This window comes from Carassius auratus, chromosome 27 (assembly GCF_003368295.1).
Source record: "Carassius auratus strain Wakin chromosome 27, ASM336829v1, whole genome shotgun sequence".
NCBI classification, from domain to species: domain Eukaryota; kingdom Metazoa; phylum Chordata; class Actinopteri; order Cypriniformes; family Cyprinidae; genus Carassius; species Carassius auratus.
Genome location: NC_039269.1, coordinates 399,000 through 418,437, shown reverse-complemented (window position 1 = coordinate 418,437; position 19,438 = coordinate 399,000). Strand labels below are relative to the sequence as shown.

General features: G+C 38.2%; 3 protein-coding genes across 3 annotated transcripts in view; 1 reads left to right on the top strand and 2 right to left on the bottom strand.

Moving 5' to 3' along the window:
* The window catches only part of clstn2a (calsyntenin 2a), a 228,798-nt gene that overhangs the window by 196,651 nt on the left and 12,709 nt on the right, over positions 1-19,438 (top strand). The window lies entirely within an intron of this gene.
* Positions 3,360-5,360, bottom strand: LOC113044960 (complement C1q tumor necrosis factor-related protein 6). Its single transcript, XM_026205015.1, has 3 exons — positions 5,108-5,360; positions 4,095-4,223; positions 3,360-3,955 (listed from the first exon to the last, which is right to left on the bottom strand). Exons 1-3 carry the CDS (start codon positions 5,352-5,354, stop codon positions 3,666-3,668), a joined length of 666 nt encoding a protein of 221 aa, XP_026060800.1. The 5' UTR covers positions 5,355-5,360; the 3' UTR covers positions 3,360-3,665.
* On the bottom strand, positions 14,757-16,659 carry LOC113044961 (complement C1q tumor necrosis factor-related protein 6-like). The gene is made up of 3 exons (XM_026205016.1): positions 16,332-16,659; positions 15,351-15,479; positions 14,757-15,215 (listed from the first exon to the last, which is right to left on the bottom strand). Exons 1-3 carry the CDS (start codon positions 16,576-16,578, stop codon positions 14,926-14,928), a joined length of 666 nt encoding a protein of 221 aa, XP_026060801.1. The 5' UTR covers positions 16,579-16,659; the 3' UTR covers positions 14,757-14,925.

Below are 19,438 nucleotides of genomic sequence, written 5' to 3'. Positions count from 1 at the left end.
TGGGAAGAAAGTAACCGGAGCAGAACGTGGTTGTGAGCCACTCTGCGCACTGAGGAACCAATCGTCCAGCCGCGAGGGCTCGGAGGTTGGGTGGTGTAGTCACCTCAAGCCCAATACTCACGGCTGCCCGGGCAAGCATGGCCAACAACTCCAAGTCAGATTCAGCAGCAGCGACAACACCCGAGGGGGGCAGCCCCGCCAAATCCTTATCCTCGTTGTATTGTTTCCTTTTCACACATTGTCGTAGCATGTTTTTTTCTGTGTATTTTACAGGATAGTCCTTGATTAGTAGTTTTGTTCACATGTATCTACCATGGAGCAACTATGAGGGTGTAACGCCCATGGTAGCATGAGGGGTACTACTGGGATCCATTGTCTGAAACAGGGGCTAAGACTGAAGAACTGTACGAGAGCAGCTGTGTCAACTCTGGGTGAGAAAGCAAACTGGCCATTTACTGAAATAATCAACAACCATTATGGCATATCTGCAATATGCTGGTAAAGTCCTAATGGTCCTATAATATCGATATAAACCTCTCATGAAGCTCATGGCAACTCAAAAGGCTTGAGCGATGCATCATAAGTAACAGTCGATCTATCATTCTGTTTGTATATGGAACAATCCCATATCAGAGCTTCAGCCTGGTTATCTATTTTTGGCCACCAGTACAGCTGCCTAAACCACTGCTTGGTATGAACCATGCCTTGATGTGATTCATGCGCAAGGTCTGAGTTTTTTCTATAACTACTGAGGTACCAAAATATGATGTGTTCCTCAGACCAAACATCACTCGACTATGCCAAACTCATGCAAATCGGAAAGTAGGGTCGTTTTGTTCTTCATCAGATAAGGAGTACAAAGAAAAAGCAATGGTTCTCTCTATTCCCTGGTCATAAAGCCAGCACAGTCACCATAATCTGAAGCATCATAGGAAAGTATTGTGCTAACATTGGGGTTGAAGTTGAGAGCTGTCCACTATAGCCTTTTTGACCTGATCAAAGCTTTCTTGTGCTGCAACAGTCAACTGAAATTCACAGTTTTTGCAAAGTAAATCCCTCATAGGTTCGACCAGAGTAGCATAGGCAGGTAAAAGCTTGCTGTTACAGGCGATGAGGTCCAAAAACGGCTGTAGTGTAGCTGCATCTGTATGGCACAGTGCATTTGTAATTGCAGAGGTGTGTTTGTCATCAGGTTGCAGGCCAACAGCAGAGAGTCTCTATCCAAGAAAGCTTAGTGAAGTTAAATTAAACTTGCATTTGTCCAGATTAAGTTTCAGGCAAGCTTCACTGGTCCTATGCAGAACAGCATTGAGGTTTGCATTGTGAATGGTTTCAGATGCACCATGGACAATTACACTCTCCAAGTAACACTGTGCAACTTCAAAGTCTTTTAAGATTATTGTCATCATAAGCTGAAAAGAAGATGGGAACGCTACAGAACTGGTTTAGGCCCTTGTGAGTGAGACCTATGCTCTTCTCATGTAGCTTTAACGGTAAAATGCATTCTTGAGATCAAGGGAAGAGAAAATTGCTGATCCATGTAGTGCAGACAGTATATCTTCGATCAATGGTAAGAGATGACTATCTGGTACTATAGCCTTATTGGACTCCTGAAGGTCAACACACAAATGCGTGTCATTCTTTCATTTTGACACAACAGTTTCTTCTTTTCCATAATTCCATTCAATTTTTAATTAAGAACTTACTTAATGAGTGCTAAAAGAGTAGGTACTCTACAGCCAAATCTCGTTAACCCTTTAACTGTCATACTGTCCCGTATACGGGACACCTACATTTACTTCACTATATTACAATTAATCTAATCTTGACAAACTATATATCGTTGGAAAGGTCTAAGACTCCCAAATATTTATTTTACCAATGTTTTCTGCGCAACAAATTACGAGTGACAGGTTAAATTGATCTCTTTGTAAATATTTTCATGTTTAAGAAATTTCCTCATTTTGTGGTCTTGATGAAGAAACAGCTGCCCTTTTATTGTGATTGTAGTATAACCAATACATTTTAAGTTGATTAAAAAAAAAAAAACATTTTTTAACCCTACTAATATGACCCAAAGTCATATGAGAAAACTCATTGCTTATACTTGTATCACTAAACTCATTGCTAATAGTTGTATCACTCGTATGTCCTTATGTATTAATTACTATATTATCCTTATATTCGGACCAATACAGTAATACAGATTTTTACTATACATTACACTTTTGGAGTCAGGATTAAGTGCATAATTATGTTTAGCTTATGCCAGATGGGGTCGACAGGGATTACATTTTCACAGCCCTGTGTTCATCAAAATAGGCCATAGTCAAAAATGGCAACATAGCTACTCCTAATCAGAACATCTGGAGAGAGTTTAGTAAGAAGGTAGAGAACAAGATCACTGCAAAGGCTCTATACACTTTCATCAAATTAAAAATACATAACATCTGGACTGCTTTAGGGTTCACGCATGCAAGTGATCATGGAAAAAAAGTGGCAGTAGTGATGACATTGATTTTGAGCCAAGGTACCTTTCCACACAGACCAAGATTGCTGGATTTTTGATAATTTATACTAATAAACATCAATTTATTTGTAAAAGTAAAATAATGATGCTCTACATCCTCCTAAATACTAAAATAAAAAAATAAAAATCAAATGAGATGGGAACATTTGGCTGAGTTTAAATGGAGTGACATTATTGCATCACATGACTCCTTATACATTATCTGTATGTATGTATATGTATGTTATTTTATTTTATATGTTTATTGTTTGTTTAATGTAATGCTGGAACCTGTACCAAAGAGCTGTACTGAAAACAAATTCCAACAGCTTGGCTGAGTGGTCATTAAACTAAAATCAAAATCAGTCAATCAATCACATTGCTAACAACTGGCACTACACAAAAAAAACAATTCAACATTTCAATTGCAGTGTACAGTTGAGGTCTTGTATTTAATTAGGCATGTAAAATGGTAAGCGTTTTTCAAAACATGACGGGATCATAAAAGTAAAAAAAAAAAAAAAAAATTATAATAATAATAATTGAATATAATTATTTTTCAATAATCATTTCACTTAAAAATCCAAAATAAAACATATTAATCACCTTCAAAATATTTTCATAGTGTCCTCTTCAAAACTGTTTTGCACTATAATTTACACCATATATTTTAAGTGCATTGTCAAAACTGTTTTTTGAGACATCACAACATAGTGACAAACTAACCTAGTTATTGTGTCAGTAAATTGCTGAATGCCATTAAATAAAGATTTTCAGATTACAGCATTGGAGAAAAGTTTACTAGGGAAATTCAATACTGTAGCACAGAGAAAAAGAATATGCTTAGTTATATGCATACTATACTATTTATTTTTGTGTCAACGTTACATTCACATTTGCATGTTCATTTTTACACAGTTCTTACATGTAATATTATACAGCATACTGAACAGACATTTGACACAAAATGACACCCAGACAGAAAAGCTCCATAAAAAAAGGTCATTGTTGATTGTTACTTTTTTCCAGACATGTACTTAAACACATGCGATTACTAAAATTTGGTAGAAACTTGAACTTGCTGTTTTAAGAAAAAAAAAGAAAAAGATTTTGCATATTGACCCAAAGCAATTAGGGAAAACTGTAATTAAAATGGTCAAAGAGGAAAAACCAAATGGCCAGTAAATAGAGTTAGATTATCAGTATTATCAAACACCCATGTATTTGCCAAGAGACGCACGAAGACCTGATCGCCTTTCTCCAGCATCAAAGTGATTGAATTAGACAATGTTTCATACCGGATACCTGCATCAGTTAGAGGATGGTTGTATAAAATTATCAACGGCTCTCCATTTTTAATAAGTCTTAGACCCATGGGTTTGGTTGTCTTGTTATGTCCAGAAAGACTGAAGAAATAGACTCCTTTAACAGGTGCTGTGAAAATGCCTGTAAAGTATAGCCAACAATTAACTGTCATATATCACATGTTTGCAAACATGCTGTAATAACTGCACTTAATTACTTAACTGTAGGATTCAGAGCGTAATTTAAATATGCAAGATGATACAATGTAAATACCACATACCAGTGCCCGTGTTGTAACGTGACCCAGCATTCAAAAAGACTTTTTGGTAAACCAGTGTGACATCTGTGTTGAAGGGCCCAACATCTCCTCTGTTTCCGAGTGTAGCAGCAAATGCTACGTTATATTCTTCTGTGTGATAAATCAGAAATGACATTGATTCAACATAATACTGTTACTAATGCTGTCTTCATGTGCTATCGGAATGATCGTAAATACAAGTTTCCTAGTCACAATTTGGACATGAACAGCCTCCATAGTCCTATTTACAACTGAGAAACTATAAAAGAAATAATCTTAATTACCCAAGCTTCAGAGTGGGGTGAGCTATAAATTTTAAATATGGCAGAGGAGAAAAATTTAGCAGTAGACCGTTTTTTTTTTTTTCTCACAGCATTTACATTGCTTTCTCATGCCATTACAGTCATGTATATTTACATATATACTTAACCATTTAATGCATATTGTATGTATTGAACACTGCAAAAATAGCATTTTTTTAACTGAAATTTAAGAGTTGTCAGCCAGAATAAATAGCACTGTGAATGTTTACCAATGAATGGGACGCTTTGTTTCTATTAAAAACCTGTCAGATATTGACTAAATATCTTCTAATCTATACCTTTTGGATGAAATAAAAAATTTCCCAAGAAACAGGAAAGAATGCATAGGCTGTCGACCATGATTTCTGTTCTTTTAGACAATAAAGCACTTGATACAGCAAACTCATATTACAAATCAGAAGTGGCTATTTAGAAAGTTTCCGATCGCACACAAAGGCAGCTTTACAATTTTTTTTTAATTCTTACTGTTCGGTATAACTTTAAAAGGCTGCTTCCCACATTGACAGAACACTTTTTTTTTTTTTTACATAGCACTATGCTACTTTTGTAAGAATTTTCTTGTTTAACTTTGCATCTTGCGACCTTGTGTTTTTTTCCCTGCTCCACATCCCATGTCTCAAATTTATTTTTCAAAACAGAAATGCATTCTGTGTGAACCAGCCCTTACAGTACCTTTTCTCTTAAACTGTTCCTGCTCCATGCTGGACTTAAGAGACTGAAGAGTGGAGCTCAGTTCTGCCAACAGTGGGTAAAGGCCTGTGATGAGGCAGGACTGCTGATTCCCAGCAGCACCACTCTCCACAGGTAGTCCACTCCTGCCAGTCAGTTCTTCCTTCTCCTTCTCCTGTGGCTCAGACATACTGCTGCAGTTACAGCTGAACAGCACAATCAGCAGCAGATACAAAGTTCTATGGGACATTATTAGGCTCTATATAGGCTATAGAGGCTAAATGCAGATTGCTAAACACAAATCAATTTCAATAACCAGATAGCGTCTGTCTGTGGACTGCAAAAGATGGGTTTTATAGGACATGGGGATGTGGAAATAGTTGACAAACCGGCCAAACAGGCAAAGCAACATAAGACAGTTGATGTTCCACAAACATTTAAGGTATATTTGATTAACACAGGAATACATTTAGTGGAAAGTAGAATTAATTTTATGTTTTTATTTTTTCATTGATGTTGCACAGTAGTCCAGTTGGTGGTGGCAATATACTGTAAGTTGGCTTGTCAACTGTCATTAAAAGTTGCAAGAAGAAGAAGATGGCTGCTTGTATAGAGAAAATCGTGGAAATTGGTAAGCAATCTGATACTGATTTGATATTTTATTCCAGGTGGATTAATGGTGGATTATAATTTTACTCATAATGAGAAAATAATATATATTTCTATATTTCACTTGGCCGGCAGTTCAACTACTGTAAATGAAAAATGTTACACACATTGGGGGTAATGCCATACACATAATGTGAGTTATGTTTTCAGATTACTTTTTAATTTACAAGAAAATATCTTATATTATTTATTTTTTAGTTTTATTTTTTATATATAGGATGATTTTCCAACTCATCTAGAGTTAAACAATTTAGTTTTACCATTTTCAAATCCATTCAGCCGATCTCCTGGTCTGGCATAAGCATAGCTTAGCATAGATCATTGAATCTGATTAGACCATTAGCCTCTCGCTCAAAAATGACCATAGAGTTTCAATATTTTCCTATTTGAAACTTGACTCTTCAGAAGTTACATCATGTACTAAGACCAACAGAAAATTAAAAGTTGTGAATTTCTAGACCGATATGGCTAGGAACTATACTCTCATTCTCACGTTATTATCAAGGGAACTTTGCTGCTGTACCATGCTGTACCATTTAAAATGTGTTGGGGTCTTAAACCTTTTTACAGTAGATGGATGGAGAGATAGAGCAAGGAATCCCCATATTGTAAAAGATTGAGATTTGCATTCTAGGTCTGGTCTCTAAAACCGTCTTTACATTAGTAGGCCTAAACCTAAACCTATATACCTAAACCATAATTTATCACTAAAATCAGGAGGAAATGATAGTTGAATAACAAGGTAAGGAAAGCACATAACTCTGGTCATAAGGTTTAAACCAATTTCAAGCAAATTTATACACCAATTCTGACTGGTTGCTTGGAATGCTGATCCTGGAACAGTTTACACTTGAGTATAATTTTAATGCACATGAAAACATACCAGAATAAAATATTAGTCTTGCAAACAAAAAGACATGTTAGATATGACTTTGAGATTCATGAGTTTAGTAAGATTATCATAGTAAGATTATGTCAGATTATGGGAAAGTCATGGCCTTATTGTTGGAGGTTTGGACACGTAATCCAAAGGTTGCGAGTTCAAGACCCACACCAGCAGGAATTGTGGGGGGAGTGAATGTATGCACAGCTGAAAGCTTCTTCCCATTGTTTAAATTTTTACATAGGTTCTCAATGTAGAACATATGTGACCCTGGACCACAAAATCAGTTTAAAGTTGCTGGGGTATATTATTAGCAAAAGCCAAAAAAAACATTCAATGGGTCAAAATTATAAAAAAAAATATTTTATGCCAAAAATCATTAATCACATAAATTAATCAAATAAATAATCAGATTAATTTATCAAATAAATGAATCAAATAAATTTCATTCTGACAACTTAAAATGCGATTCCTCTTCAGGAACTTGAGCTGCGTCAAGGACGACTGGGGAGCGCCCCCAGCGTGACGTCTCTGAATCATGTGTGTGTAATCAGTCCAATGGATGGGAGAGACGTCATAGGTGGGTGATGTCAGAGACCAGAAGCATAAAAGCACGAGAGGCACAGCCGGCATCAGCCTTCTGTCTTCAGCAAGCGCTCTCTGTGTGTGTGTGTACTGTTTGAAGAACTTTTACGTTTGTGAGTCTTATTTAGTGTTGTTTGTCATTCCCCCAAAAGTATGCCAAAAGCACCCTCCAAGACCAAACACAAAAAGGGGCGATGGCAAGCAGCGTTTCAGTCTGTGTTCCTCCCTGTCCTCACTACATCTCAGGTGGACACACACACAGTTTGTGCGTTGTTTGCCTGGGAGCGGAGCATGCAGAGTCGGCTCTCGTTCCTGGAGGGCTCTCTTCACCGAGGGAGCCTTCGCTAGCATTCCCCGTGGCACTGGTCCCGCTTCCGCCGAGTCGGAGCGGCGATCTCGCTCGTGGGGTTCGCAGTTGGATTTGGAATAGGGAATGGAGATGGGCGAGTCCCTATCTTCTTCCTCACCTGCCAGATCTAGCACCCGCTCTCAGGGATCGGAAGCGTGCTCCAGCGCTACTTCTCCCCGGGGAGGCGGCTCGGCATTTCATCTATCTTCCTCCGAGGAGGTTGATGTGGTGATTGTCGCTGAGGATTCGCCCCCTCAATCGCCCCAGTATGAGAAGCTTTTGGAGGTGGTGCTGTGGCCAAGTTAAACATCGAATGGCCAGCCGAGGAAAAGGCTGAACCGCAGAAAAGCAAACTTGATGAGCCTGTTCTGTGAACTTAGCCGCCACCTCCGCGCCGAAGCCTGATTTTTTTCCCAATTTGCACGCTGAGGTGTGTAAATTGTGGGAAAAACCCTTCTCGGCCCGCGTCTTCATCCCCGTTTCTGATCACTACGGCAACGTAGCGGGGATGGATGAGCGCGGTTATAAGGCGATGCCCCGGGTTGAACAGACGCTCGCGAGCTATCTGTCTCCCGGCGCGGCATCGTCATTAAAGGCTCCGGCGCTGCCGGCAAGGAACCAACAAGGAACCGAAACTCCATCGGTGACAGAATGGAGAAAAAAACCTTGGGAAAAACCAGGCTCAGTTGGGAGGCCAGTTCTCCTCTGACCAAACGAAACCAGCAGTTCAATTCCAGGCTGCAGCAAAGTCAGATTGTGCAGAAGAATCATCTTTTTCCTGTGGTCTTGTCCCGATGGTCATCTGAGACAAGGTCTTTACAGGGGATCTGTATCTGGGGCTCTAGATGTCCTGGTCTCCCCTGTCTTTCAGGGATGTAGAGGTCCTTTCTAGGTGCTGATCCACCATTTGGTCTGGATACGTACTGGATATGGGTGACTGCAGTGACCCTCTGATCTGGATACAGACTTGATCTGGTGGCTATGGGTAGTGTTCCCGGTTTTCCATTTACCTAATTAATGCAGCCTAAAAATCATTTAACAGATTTGGATATTAAAAGCATATTAGTATGTTATGTGTAAGCCAGGTTAAAGAGATGGGTCTTTAAAGAGCCAGTAAGATGAAACTTCTAAGCTTCCTATCACTGTTTATAAGTCCTGTACAATAGCTTTAAATCCATCCAAGGTTAAAAAACATTGTCATTTTGTCAAAATATCATTTTAAAATTACCTAAATTCTCATAGATCCCCAAACGGTTCGAGAAGCTGTTCAAAAGATTCAGTTTCCTTAAACCCCGCCTTTCGGTAGCATACTGTGTTCTGATTAGTCAACTGACATAGTTTTGATTGGTTGTTCTGCACACAACTTCATGGTAAACAATGCGTTAGCATCTTTTGGGGTGAATTATGTCTTATGCGTCTCATCGCGAAGCAAACAGTAAAATAAAAAACTTGAACAGTCTCGCTGCATTTTCTTCTGTGTGGGTGTATTCAAGCCGCGCTTCAGTTTGAATCTGAATAGCGCATTCAACGCGGGGGCGTGGTCACATTAGATATAATGAAGGGAGACATGAAAAATGGACATCGCGTTGTTTTCATATGGATTACTTTATCACAGAATATTTGTTAGCAGCCCTTGTTACACTTCATTTTAATGACGTGTTTGTAAATGAAAATCAGCGCAGACAAAGTCTGCAGACAGCACACATACTGATAAGACCCTCGGGAGAAAACAAACACATAACTTCATAATCATACTTCGCGTTGTGATTCGGAGATGCTTATTGGTCTAAATAAAGTTGGTAATGAACCCTCTTTTATGGCCAAACGCTTTGAAAATCCCGCCTTGTACTCACCGAGATTAGAAAAGCAGTCATCAGTGAAATGTTGTGAACACAACAAAAGGGATTTGTTGTACTGCTCTGGTATTGTGGTAAAAATGAATTTTAGCCATTGGTTCTTCTGATCTTCATTCTTTGGCAGTGAAAATTAAACAAACTTGCCTTTACAATTAAAAACACACTGTCTCCTCGACATGATGCTATCACACCAACCAGAGCGTCTGTGTGGGGAGTGGGGCAGGTTAGAGCTTTGTTTCTCCCAAGACAGTAGGCGGAGATTATTATGCAAAGTGTTTCTAGTGACGTACATAGAGATGGGCAAAAGATTTGAAATCTATAACGTTTCAGCGATTCAGAGTCGACTCCTTACTTTAGAAGCCAATAACTTTATAAATCGTATACGTTTTGGTTTAATTACTTTGCACATTGTTTACACTGATGGACAGCTACATCATAAACTGTAATACAGGTAATTTTTTATTTCCCATCTGTGTGGCTCTTTAATCTAGATATAAACTGCAAGAGTGTGTCTGCCTCCCGAACAATGTTAGGTAGGTTATTCCAGAGTTTAGGCGCCAAATAGGAAAAGGATCTGCCACCAGCAGTTGATTTTGATATTCTAGGTATTATCAAATTGCCTGAGTTTTGAGAACGCAGCGGACGTAGAGAATTATAATGTAAAAAGAAGCTCATTCAAATACTGAGGTGCTAACCCATTCAGCGCTTTATAAGTAATAAGCAATATTTTAAAATCTGTACAATGTTTGATAGGGACCTTGTGCAGTGTTGACAGGACCGGGCTAATATGGTCATACTTCCTGGTTCTAGTAAGAACTCTTGCTGCTGCATTTTGGACTAGCTGTAGTTTGTTTACTAAGCGTGCAGAACAACCACCCAATAAAGCATTACAATAATCTAACCTTGAGGTAAATAAAATGCATGGATTAAATGCATGGATTAACATTCCTGCATTTGACATTGAGAGCATAGGCCGTAATTTAGATATATTTTTGAGATGGAAAAATGCAGTTTTACAAATGCTAGAAACATGGCTTTCTAAGGAAAGATTAAATAGCACACCTAGGTTCCTAACTGATGACGAAGTATTGACGGAGCAGCCATCAAGTCTTAGACAGTGTTCTAGGTTATTACATGCAGGTGCTATAATTAACACCTCTTTTTTTCAGAATTTAGCAGTAAGAAATTACTCGTCATCCAGTTTTTTATATCGACTATGCATTCCATTCGTTTTTCAAATTGGTGTGTTTCACCGGGCCACGAAGAAATATAGAGCTGAGTATCATCAGCATAACAGTGAAAGCTAACACCATGTTTCCTTATGATATCTCCCAAGGGGTAACATATAAAGCGTGTAGAGTAGCGGCCCTAGTACTGAGCCTTGAGGCACTCCATACTGCACTTTTGATCGAGATGATAAATCTTCATTCACTGCTACTAACTGATGGTGGTAATATACAGTAAGTACGATTTAAACGATGCAAATGCACTTCCATTGATGCCAACAAAGTGTTCAAGTCTATGCAAAAGAATGTTGTGGTCAATTGTGTCAAACGCATCACTAAATCCAATAAAACTAATAGAGAGATGCAACCATGATCAAATGATAAGAGCAGGTAATTTGTAACTCTAAGGAGAGCAGTCTCAGTACTATGATACGGTTTAAATCCTGACTGGAAATCCTTAAATACAGTACACCATTTTTCTCTAAGAAGGAATATAATTGTTAGGATTACACCTTTTCTAGTATCTTGGACAGGAAAGGGAGATTCGAGATTGGTCTATAATTAACTGGTTCTTTTGGGTCAAGTTGTGTTTTTTTTTTTTATGAGAGGCTTAATAACAGCCAGTATGAAGGTTTTGGAGACATATCCTAATGACAATGAGGAATTAATAATAGTCAGAAGAGGATCTATGACTTCTGGAAGCACCTCTTTTAGGAGCTTAGATGGTATAGGGTCTAACATACATGTTGTTGGTTTAGATGACTTAAATTTATACAATTCTTCCTTACCTATAGTAGAGAATGAGTGGAACTGTTCCTCAGGGGGTCTATAGTGCACTGTCTGATGCGATACTGTAGCTGACGGCTGAATGGTTACAATTCTATCTCTAATAGTAACAATTTTAGAAGTAAAGTAGTTAATAAAGTCATAACTGCTGTGATGTTGGGAAATGTCAACACTTGTTGAGGCTTTATTTAGCCACTGTGTTGAATAAATACCTGGGTTATGTTTGTTTTCCTCTAAAAGAGAAGAAAAGTAATCAGATCTAGCAGTTTTTAATGCTTTTATGTAGGATAGTTTTTTTTGTTTTTTTTCTAGTTTTGTTTTGTTTGTCACGGTGTCCGTCTCGCCTCAGTGCACTCAGGAGATTGTTCTGCCAACCCTGCTGGAGATACAGGGTGCAGTGGTCTCCTGCAAGCACCACGCCCAGTTACCACCCGCGAACGTAGCGGTGCTGAGTGGCTCACCGCCTCCGCGGAGGTCTCTAGAACGGTTAGTACGGTTGTCTCCTGCCAGTCCGCCGCTACAGGGCACCGAGCTAGCTGTTCTGATTACACCAGAGGTCAGTCTCGAGAGAAACTACTAAATGTATCTCAATGGGTCCTGCACAATGTAGAAAGAGGCTACACAATTCAGTTTGGTTCTCCTCCACCTCGATGGCACATCAACTGCCTGGAGATGCTGGCCGTGCTTAGTGCACTTCGTTATTTTCTCCCAGACCTAAGAGGTCACCATGTGTTGGTGCGCACCGACAACACAGCAGTGGTCTCTTACATCAACCACCAAAGAGGTCTGCACTCATGCCGTTTAAGCAAACTAGCATACCAGATCCTTGTGTGTGCCCAGTACAAATTCCTCTCGCTCAGAGCAATTCACATTCCTGGGCATATGAATATAGGAGCAGACATCCTATCCAGGCAGGGGCCGAGGCCCCACTCACAGGTGGAGGGCACCATAGTCCACCCCCGCCCGGTGCTGTGGAAGTTATGGGTGTGGCCTCTGAGGGAGCACAACTCGTAGCTTCCGGTCTCTCAACCGAGGTTGTTGAGACCATCCTCCAATCCAGAGCTCCCTCTACGAGGAAACTGTATGCTCTGAGGTGGAAACTTTTCACTTCTTGGTGTGGAGACCACCAACTCGGCCCAGTTAACTGCCCAATTGGTATAGTGCTGGAGTTCCTGCAGGCCCGTTTCTCCGCAGAGTTGACCCACTCCACCCTGAAGCTCTACATGCCAGCCATTGCGGCCTACCACGCCCCTCTCGTTGGCCAGTCAGTGGGCAGACTCCCCCTTGTTACACGTTTCCTCCATGGTGCACCGAGGCTGAAGCCTCCAGTATGTTCTCATTTCCCCACGTCGGACCTGGCTGTGGTGTTAGAAGCTCTCTGTAGGCCACCCTTCGAGTCTATTGAGGAGATCTCCAATCGCCTTCTCTCTATTAAGACTGTCTTCCTGTTGCCGATATCCTCTCTGTGGCCCTTTCTTATATAGACTTTGCGCCCAGTCTGGCTAAATCTTTCCTTTACCCTCGTGCGGGGTATGTCCCTAAGGTTCCCTCCTCTACACCATGGCCTGTCGTATTCCAGGCCTTCAGTCCTCCTCCCTTCAGGGAGCCAGACCAGAAGAAGCTTAATTGTATGTGTCCAGTGCGAGCATTTTGAGGTTATCATGTGATTTATGTCGTTACTAGCGCAACAACTTACGAGTGACAGGTTAAATCAATCTCATTGTAAATATTTTGATGTTTATGATATTTCCTCATTTTGTGGTCTTGATGAAGAAACAGCTGCCTTTGTATTGTGATTGTATTGTGATTATAACCAATACATTTTAAGTTGATTTAAATTTGTATATTTTTAACCTTACTAATATGACCCACAGTTTAATCCTTATATAGTTTTTTTCTTTCGGAAACCCCAAATCATTATGTTTTGAATACGTTGTTACTTTATTTTATGCACAACATTTTTAAGCCACAAGCAAAGCCGGCTTAAATCTCCTTTGTTTTCCTATTTTTCTAGTTTAATTAACTGTCTTGTTTCATCCCTCCAGCTTATAAACACAACAACAAATCCAGTATTTTGATGCATTGATTATATGAATATTATGATTATTCAAAGATATATGTGATTTTCAATGTTTATTGTACTGAAAACTCATTGCTAATACTTGTATCACTCAAATGTAATTATGTATTAATTACTATATTATCCTTATATTCAGACCAATAGAGTAATACAGATTTTTTATATACATTACACCTTTGGAGTCAGGATTATTTAATTGCGTAATTATGTTTAGCTTATGCCAGATGGGGTCGACAGGGATTCCATTTTCGCAGTCCCGTGTTCATCAAAATAGGCCATAGTCAAAAATGGCAACATAGCTACTCCTAATCAGAACATCTGGAGAGAGTTTAGTAAGAAGGTAGAGAACAAGATCACTGCAAATGCTCTATACACTTTCATCAAATTAAAAATACATAACATCTGGACTGCTTTAGGGTTCACTCATGCAAGTGATCATGGAAAAAAGTGGCAGTAGTGATGACATTGATTTTGAGCCAAGGTACCTTTCCACACAGATCAAAAGATTGCTGGACTTTAGATAATTTATACTAATAATCATCAATTTATTTGTAAAAGTAAAATAATGATGTTCTGCATCCTTCTAAATACTAAAATAAAAAAAATAAAAAAATAAAATGAGCTGGGAAAATTGGTTTAAACGGAGTGACATTATTGCATGACATTGCTACCAATTGGCACCACACAAACAAACAATACAATTTCAGTGTACAGTTGAGGTCATGTTTTTTAATAAAAATAATAATAATAAATGAATATAATTTGTATTTAATAATTATTTATTTATTTAATAATAATTTCACTTAAGAATCCAAAATAAAACTTATTAATCACCTTAAAAATCTTTTCCTCTTCGAAACTGTTTTGCACTATAATTTGCACCATAAATTTTACATAAAGTGCCTTGTCAAAACTGTTTTATGCGACATCACAACATAGTGACAAACTAACCTAGTTATTGTGTCAGTAAATTGGTGAATGCCATTACATAAAACTATTTCAGATTTCAGCATTGGAAAAAAAATGTACTGGGGAAATTGATTACTGTAGAACACAGAAAAAAAAGGCTTATTTATATGCATACTATACTATTTATTTTTTGTCAACATTACATGTAAACAGGAAATTCACATTTGCATGTTCATTTTTACACAGTTCTTACATGTAATGTTATACAGCATATACTGTACTGAACAGACATTTGACACAAAATGACACCCAGGCAGAAAAGCTCCATGAAAAAACTGATTGTTGATTGTTACTTTTTTTCAGACATGGATGCAATTGATTAAATTTGGGAGAAACTTGAACTTGCTGTTTTGAGAAAAAAATAAAAGAGAATTTGCAAATTGACCCAAAGCAATTAGGGAAAACTGTAATAAGATGGTCAAAAAGGAAAGACCAAATGACCAGTAAACAGAGTTAGATTATCAGTATTATCAAACACCCATGTATTTGCCAAGAGATGTACACTGACCTGATCACCTTTCTCCAGCATCAAAGTGATTGAATTAGACAATGTTTCATACCGGATACCTGCATCACTTAGAGCATAGTTGTATATAATTGTCATTTGCGATCCATTTTTAAAAAGTCTTAGACCCATGGGTTTGGTTGTCTTGTTATGTCCAGAAAGACTGAAGAAATAGACTCCTTTAACAGGTGCTGTGAAAATGCCTGTAAAGTATAGCAAACAATTAACATATATCACGTGTTTGCAAACATCCTGTAATAACTGCACTTAATTACTTAACTGTAAGGATTCAGAGTGTAATTTAAATAGCAAGATGAAAAAATTTAAATACCACATACCAGTGCCCGTGTTGTAATGTGACCCAGCATTCACAAAGACATTTTGGTAAACAAGTGTGACATCTGTATTGAAGGGCCCAACATCTCCTCTGTTTCCGAGTGAAGCAGAAAATGCTACGTTATGTTCTTCTGTGTGATAAATCAGAAATGACATTGATTCAACATAATACTGTAACTAATGCTGTCTTCACGTGCTATTTGAATGATCTTAAATACAAGTTTCCTAGTCACAATTTGGACATGAATGGCCTCCATAGTCCTATTTGGCAAGCCATAAACTTTAAATATGGCAGAGGAGAAAAACTTAGACCGTAGTAGTGTACTTTTTTTTTTTCTCTCACAACATCTACATTGCTTTCTCCTGCCATTACAGTCATGTATATTTACATATATACTTAACCATGTAATGCATATTGTATGTATTGAACACTGCAAAAATATAATTTTTTTACTGAAATTTAAGAATTGTCAGCCAGAATATCTAAATAGCACTGTGAATGTTTATGACTACCAATGAATGGGACGCTTCGTTTTTATTAGAAACCTGTCAGATATTGACTAAATATCTTCTAATCTATACCTTTTGGGTGAAATAAAAAATTCCCAAGAAACAGGCAAGAATGCATATGCTGTCGACCATGATTTCTGTTCTTTTCGACAATAAAGCACTTGAACTCGGCAAACTCATATTACAAATCAGAAGTGGCTATTAGGATGTTTTCGATAGCACACAAAGGCAGCTTAACAATTTTTTAACTATGCATAAAAGTTTTGAATTCTTACTATTCGGTATAACTTTAAAAGGCTGCTCCCCACATTGACAGAACACTTTTTTTTCATAGCACTACACTACTTTTGTGAGGATTTTCTTATTTAACTTTGCATCTTGTGACCTTATGTTTTTATTCCTGTTCCTCTTCCTGTGTCTTGAATTTTTTTCAAAGCAGAAATGCATTCTGTGTGAACCAGCCCTTACAGTACCTTTTCTCCTAAACTGTTCCTGCTCCAAACTGGCCTTAAGAGACTGAAGAGTGGAGCTCAGTTCTGCCAACAGTGGGTAAAGGCCTGTGATGAGGCAGGACTGCTGATTCCCAGCAGCACCACTCTCCACAGGTAGTCCACTCCTGCCAGTCAGTTCTTCCTTCTCCTTCTCCTGTGGCTCAGACATACTGCTGCAGTTACAGCTGAACAGCACAATCAGCAGCAGATACAGAGTGCTATAGGACATTATTAGGCTATATGAAGATGCAGATTGCTAAACACAAATCAGTTTCAGTAGCCAGATAGCGTCTGTCTGTGGACTGCAAGAGATGGGTTTTATAGGACAGGGGATGTGAAAATAGTTGACAAACCGGCCAAACAGGCAATGCAACATAAGACAGTTGATGTTCATTTAAGGAAGATTTGATAAACACAGGAATAAATGTAGTGGAAAGTAGAATTTAAATTATTTTTATTTATTTATTTATTTTTTCCCATTGGTGCTGCACAGTAGTCCAGTTGGTGGTGGCAATACACTGTAAGTTGGCTTGTCACCCATCATTAAATAGTTGAAAGAAGAAGAAGATGGTTGCTTGTATAGAGACAATGGTGGAAAATGGAAAGCAATCGGATACTGATTTGATATTTTATTCCATGTGGATTAATGTTTTACTCATATTGAGAGAAGAATATATATTTATTTCACTTGGCTGGCAGTTCAACTACATTAAAAATATTATACACAAACAGTAGGGCTGTAACGATACACCAAACCCACGATTTTCAAAAAAGTAACACAAGTTACTTTGTTTTTTCAATTTATTGACTGACAAGTCTCCTGTGCCCATATTGGGAGAAATCAGAAGTACAGAGGCATTGTGTGCACTGTGTGAACATGATGTAGTTTTAGACTAAATGTGAATGTGCATTAATTCATCCTAATCACTAAAAAAACAGATTTAGTATTCATCAAAATTAATTAAACCGTGAAATGCAAACTCAGAATATGATGCAAACCTTCAAAAATTAAATATGTTAACAAAACTGTATCTAATCCCCTTTTCATTAAAGAAGTGATGACCTTTTTATTTATTTAGTTTATTTTTGAATAGGCAAATTTTCTATGGGATGAAATTGGACTCAAAATGATTAATAGATGCACGCAAAAATATCAATGTACTACATCAGTTTTATACATGTATTTTACGAACCACAAACAAATGCCTTTTAATTTGATTAGGGATTAAGTTGTGCAGCGATTTGTACATATACAGACATGTTTGCGAATAAAAATTGTTCTGCATTAATATATCTTAAAGGTCCTGTGACATGAAAATTTCACTTTCTGAGGTTTTTTAAGATTAATACGAGTTCCCCTAGCCTGTATATGGTCCCCAAGTTTCTAGAAATTTGAATCGGTGTAAATCGAGATTTTTCTATCTTTCTCTGCCTTTGAGAAAATGGAAGCTCAAACGGGCTGATCTTGAATCTTGAATCTCCTCGTTGTGACGTTGTAAAGAGAATTGTTACCTCCCCTTTCTCTGCTTTGCCCGCCCAAAAATTCAGTCGCAATGTCAGCACAGGCATTACAGACTTTTATGATATGGATTCGACAGCACCGGCACAAACAGTGAGTAACAGTGTTCATTAATGCCTGATCTTTGATCAGTGATTTCTGATGTGTAGCTAATCATTCAAGTTCAAACAGACTTTCTTTCTAAATCATTTAATACTGATGCATCAGTGAATCAAGTCCACTGGGGTTCCACATGAATGGATTTCGTATGCAAAGATGTCAGCCAGTCACAACAGTTGTGGTTTACTCGGAGTCTCACAGCAGACACGCCCCTTCAAACAGAGCATTCAAGCCAGAGGGCTAATATCAGGATCTAAAAATGCTTTTTATTTCTAAATTTTAAATGTAAAAATAATACTAACAATATAAGTACACCTAAGGAATCATTAAAAAGCATTTAAAGAAATGGAAATGATCCATGTCATGGGACCTTTAAATTGCTCATGCATGCAAAAAGGAATCCATGCATATGTGGATCGGGTGATGCGTGCATTAATGGACATCTAGTTCGAGTCGATCTTGTTTGGTTCATTTGGATTTTGAGACTTCATTTTCGCAGTTTTCAGCATTTCACGTCCAAGGCTCTGTGCAATCGAGTGCAATACATTAACGTGTACACGATTTGAAAATTTGCGATTGTGCGTCACTAGTACACTGAAACAAATGCTTTTCAATCGGTGTCTGCAGAGTTAAGATTTACATTAATGTGCAGCATTTTGTTCAAATAGAGACATATTTGTGAATACAAACGTTAGAGTTTGTATTAAAATTATCATAATTTGTGCATGTACGGATTAAAATGTGCATTTGTGGATCAGGCAACGCACGTGCATTTATTCACGTCTCTTCTGAGTCTATTCTATTCGATTCATTTGAATTTTGAAACTTTCGTTCCGCCCTTTAAACTTTTCCCAATTCACACACACAGCTCACGATCCACCACAGCTGAGCCAAAGAGAAACAGTGACCACTAGATGGCCCACTCACGAACGCATTCTATTGTGTACACAGTTTATGAATGTTACATTGGGTTTTCTTTGTTTCTTTTTGGTTTGGCTATTCTCCTCTGCCTGTAGAAATACAATAAAAAATGTATTGAACTTGTTCTAACTTAACTGAATATCTTATATTAATTTGGCCAAACAATCTGACAAATGTAAAGGCCGTGGACCATCCCGCATCGATGCAGATGTCCAAGAGGGACACACCTGTTAGAAAGGCCTTAGAGGCAGCCATACCCCGAGTAGAGTGAGCTTTGGCTCCCAAAGGAAGGGGAAGATCAGAGGACTCATAGGAGACGTTGATAGCCTCGCCTATCCAACGACTAAGGGTCTGCTTAGAGGCAGGAAAACCCTTTTTAGAAGGACCATAGTAAACAAGCAATTGGTCAGATTTTCTCCACAGGGCAGCTTTGTGGATGTATGCGTCCAGCGCTCAAACTGGACACATACAGTTTAGCTTCTAAAATAAATGACATCCACCTCCCTACACGAAAAAATATTCCACTTCCACTTAAGCAGTTAAACCAAAA